This window comes from Ceratina calcarata, unplaced genomic scaffold (genome assembly GCF_001652005.2).
Source record: "Ceratina calcarata isolate Rehan_Ccalc_2016 unplaced genomic scaffold, ASM165200v1 scaffold110.2, whole genome shotgun sequence".
Taxonomy (NCBI): domain Eukaryota; kingdom Metazoa; phylum Arthropoda; class Insecta; order Hymenoptera; family Apidae; genus Ceratina; species Ceratina calcarata.
The window spans coordinates 65,136-68,705 of NW_017131915.1; the positions used below are offsets into that span (position 1 = coordinate 65,136).

General features: G+C 38.0%; 1 protein-coding gene across 1 annotated transcript in view; it reads left to right on the forward strand.

Moving 5' to 3' along the window:
- sls (sallimus) overlaps positions 1–3,570 on the forward strand; it is a 110,701-nt gene that overhangs the window by 55,709 nt on the left and 51,422 nt on the right. The window contains exons 41-45 of the mRNA XM_026810800.1: positions 21–118; positions 221–441; positions 948–1,022; positions 3,031–3,135; positions 3,227–3,415. Coding sequence (XP_026666601.1) covers positions 21–118; positions 221–441; positions 948–1,022; positions 3,031–3,135; positions 3,227–3,415 — 688 coding nt within the window. The remainder of the gene's footprint in view (positions 1–20; positions 119–220; positions 442–947; positions 1,023–3,030; positions 3,136–3,226; positions 3,416–3,570) is intronic.

A 3,570-nucleotide genomic window follows, 5' to 3' on the forward strand; every position in this document is an offset into this window, starting at 1 on the left:
TATGTATAAATTTTTTTTAGGAAACTCCGTTGTTCGATACGGACACGGAAGAATCCGCACCAGAGATAATTAAGAAGCTTCCTCAGTTAATTCCTACCAAAGATGGAGAACTAACCAGGTAAATTGATAGAAAATATTTTTGTTCAAAGTAATAAAATAATCCATAGTTTTTAGTAAAATCTTGAATCATCGTTTAAATTTTGATTTTGCTTGATTGCAGACTGGAGGTGAAGGTGAAGGGAAAACCGAAGCCAGAAGGGAAATGGTACAAGCAGGGCGTGGAGATCGTGTCGTCGCAAGAATTCCAAATCGAGGAGTTCGAGGACGGCACGTCCGTGCTAACGATTGCCGAAACTTACCCCGACGACACGGGCGAGATTGTGTTCGAGGCGCACAATCCGCTCGGCGTATCGACCACGACTACCTATCTGTCGGTAGAAGGTGATTACTCGAACGCAAAGACGGGATTCATTAATGAAAATAATAAAAGAAGCTTCGCTAATCAGCTTGAGAGTTATTTTCAGCTGCGCTCTTCGATCGGAATCATCAACGAGAACCATCCAACGCTCTCCTTGAATATCCCTCATAAATATATCGAAACTCACACTGAACACTTACATCCCTTCACCGACACTTTTTTTAATATTATTTTATTCGATAATTCCGCTAGTTCCGTTGGACCCTTCGAGTTCCATCTGTCGATCTTTGAAGAATCGCGTGCAAATAGATAAAAATAATTGGGACTACCTTAATGGATTTAATTGAGAACAGAATATTTTGTCATCTGTCAAGCGTAAAAATTAAAAAGAATAATATGATTGTTCAAAGATCAAAATTGACATAAATGCTTTGATCTAAAATGAAGGCATGAAAGAAAAATCGCTTTTAAGATGGGACTTGAAGGGTCGAAGGTTGGTGCGCATATCTAATCAATTTTTATCGACTAGGAATCCTCGGAACAAAGGAGTACAGGAAACCAGAATGGGTGATCCAAATGGAGGAGATGCAGGAGGCTTTGAGAGGTAAGGATCGCCAGTCTGACGCTACCTGCATGCTGAGTGCAGAGGAGTGCAGCTTTTCGACTGACAGTTTGGACGATCGCGCGATCAGGGACGAGAATAATTCTCAGAGAGATAGTTCAACGATGATCAGTGAGTTCTCATCGACGAAGACCTTAATGAACATCGATGATGAAGGTAAGAGGAGCTTCGAAGACGACGAGACGGTCCCAAAGAGATTTTTCTTGTCAAGAAGGTTCTCAGACTCCATAGAAGTTGAGCAGGAAACCATTGAGTATTCTTGGCAGACAAATGTATCTGACAAAGGGCCTAACAAGAAAATAGTTACGTCTAAAGAAGAAATAGAAAATAACGAGACAAAAAATGGAGAGGAGAAAAAAAAATCGGAGAGAAAGAATGAAGTGACGAGTAGAAAAAAATTGGAGAATTTGGAAGAGAAGAGTGCGGGAAAGAAAAGTATGGAGGAAAAATCTTATTCGGGACATACTTCTGCAAAAGGTAAACGAGAAGCATCGGTAGGAAGCAACACGAATAGATCATCTGTGCAGAAGGTGAAATTGTCAAGGAGCTCGGCATTAGAGAAGTCAATCTCGCCAATAAGATCGAGTTCAATGAAAACCAGATCTCCCTCTCCGGTTAGATCTAAGTGTGCCAAGATGAATGAATCTGGCGACAAGCAAAGAAATCTGAGGAGTAAATCGAACTCGCTTTCACCAACACGACCAGAGAGACCCAAACAAACAAAGTCTGACAAATTAGTCACGAGATCAATTAAGAGTGTTAAATCAAAAGAAGGCATCGTTGTTGGTAGTATAATCAATGATAATGAGATCAGAATTACAAAAAGGGAGAACATCGATGAAAGTTTATCACAGGATGAAGGATCCATGGAACAGTTGAGATATGAAAGAAAGAAAAGAATTGTATTAGACTTCAATGAATATCCACCTCCAAGATCCGAGAGAAAATCTGATCTAGGCGTACCGGAAGCTAATTTCTATTTGTCTCCCATTGAAGAAAACAGTGAGGCTTCCACCGGTAGTGGTCAAAGCAAAATCGTTACTGAACATTATGGTGGAAGGATGGATACCATGATGGAATTCGATCACGCAAGGAAATACCATACTTATCCAAAATCTCGGATTCCGGTTGCGAGATGGTCTAAAGAACGCCGCTTTGGAAACTTGATGATGGATCCGAAATTATATCCTCTGGAACCTAGGGAAATTGATCTGGAAGCATTTCAGCAATTGCACACGGCGGACAGCCAGGAAGAATTACAGGAATTTTTATTACTGGAAAGTCAGTGCAGCGGAAACCTCGGATTAGCTGGAAACGCATCAGCGTCCGAGGTATCGTACAGCGAGCATCATAGCGAAGACGAGAGGGGCACCATGTCAGGTATTATTATAGATTGAGCTACTAACAAACTCTAATTCATAATATCTTATATGCAGACTATGGATTTTTGCAAATTTTATGTCAACGATTTTTTATGACGGAAATCATTTTTAGATTAGACGAATAAGTGTTATCGTTGACGAAAATTAAATTAGAAATTAAAAATTTTTGGTCTCCGAAAGACCAGTATCGATCCCGTGAGTTTCGTTTTGGTCATTTTCGTTACAATGAATTTTTATCGTTTAGCACAGCAACTTAAATCAAACTTCTTATTAATTATAATCGTTATTCATAAGCAAAATAAAAAAGTCCCAATATTTCTTGATTATTTCGTTTTTCGAAAAATGTCTGCAGAAGTTAATTAATTATAGATTCCGATAGATAGAAGTCAACTTTTCTTTTCTAATATAACTGCATAAAATTCGTAGTTTGTTTCTATGAGATTGTCTTTTTTGTTTGGATTTTCTTACGTGTGTTTTTTGGTGTTTGACTAATCAGATTACTGACATCGGAGCCACGCGATTAGCACAATCATCTATCAACAAATCAGGTAAATAATAATTTACTTATACCGAAATACCCATTTATTTAAATTGTGATTTTTTTTCAGCCACGCAATCTGTACCACGATTCATTCAAGAGATCACCGACGTTTATGCGAAGGAGGGTGAAACCGCGATATTTGAATGCTCATATTCTGGCAATCCTGCTCCAGGTATAATAATTTACAGAATCATCGTACTATATAATTTATTACATAAAATAGCCAATCTCCATTTCTTATATTACTTTATTTTTACTTTCAGATGTTGTATGGCTTAAGAACGACAAAATGATTATGAATACCCAGAACGTGAAAGTACGTATTCTCGATGAGGAGAAAAAGACAACATTAACAATCAAACACGCCACCGAGGAAGACGATGGAATTTACGTTTGTAAAGCTACCAGTGAGATAGGTTTAGCGATCACCAAAGCCAAACTTCGCGTAACAGGTATTTTCTTGTTTTAAATACAAACATGATTACAGACATAACTGCAAACTTAAGGATGTATTGGCTATACAGTCAATCCCAAAAGTTTATGCACTTTAGAAACGCATTTTTTAAAAAGAAATCAGACGTCGGAAGAACATTTCTAATAATAAACA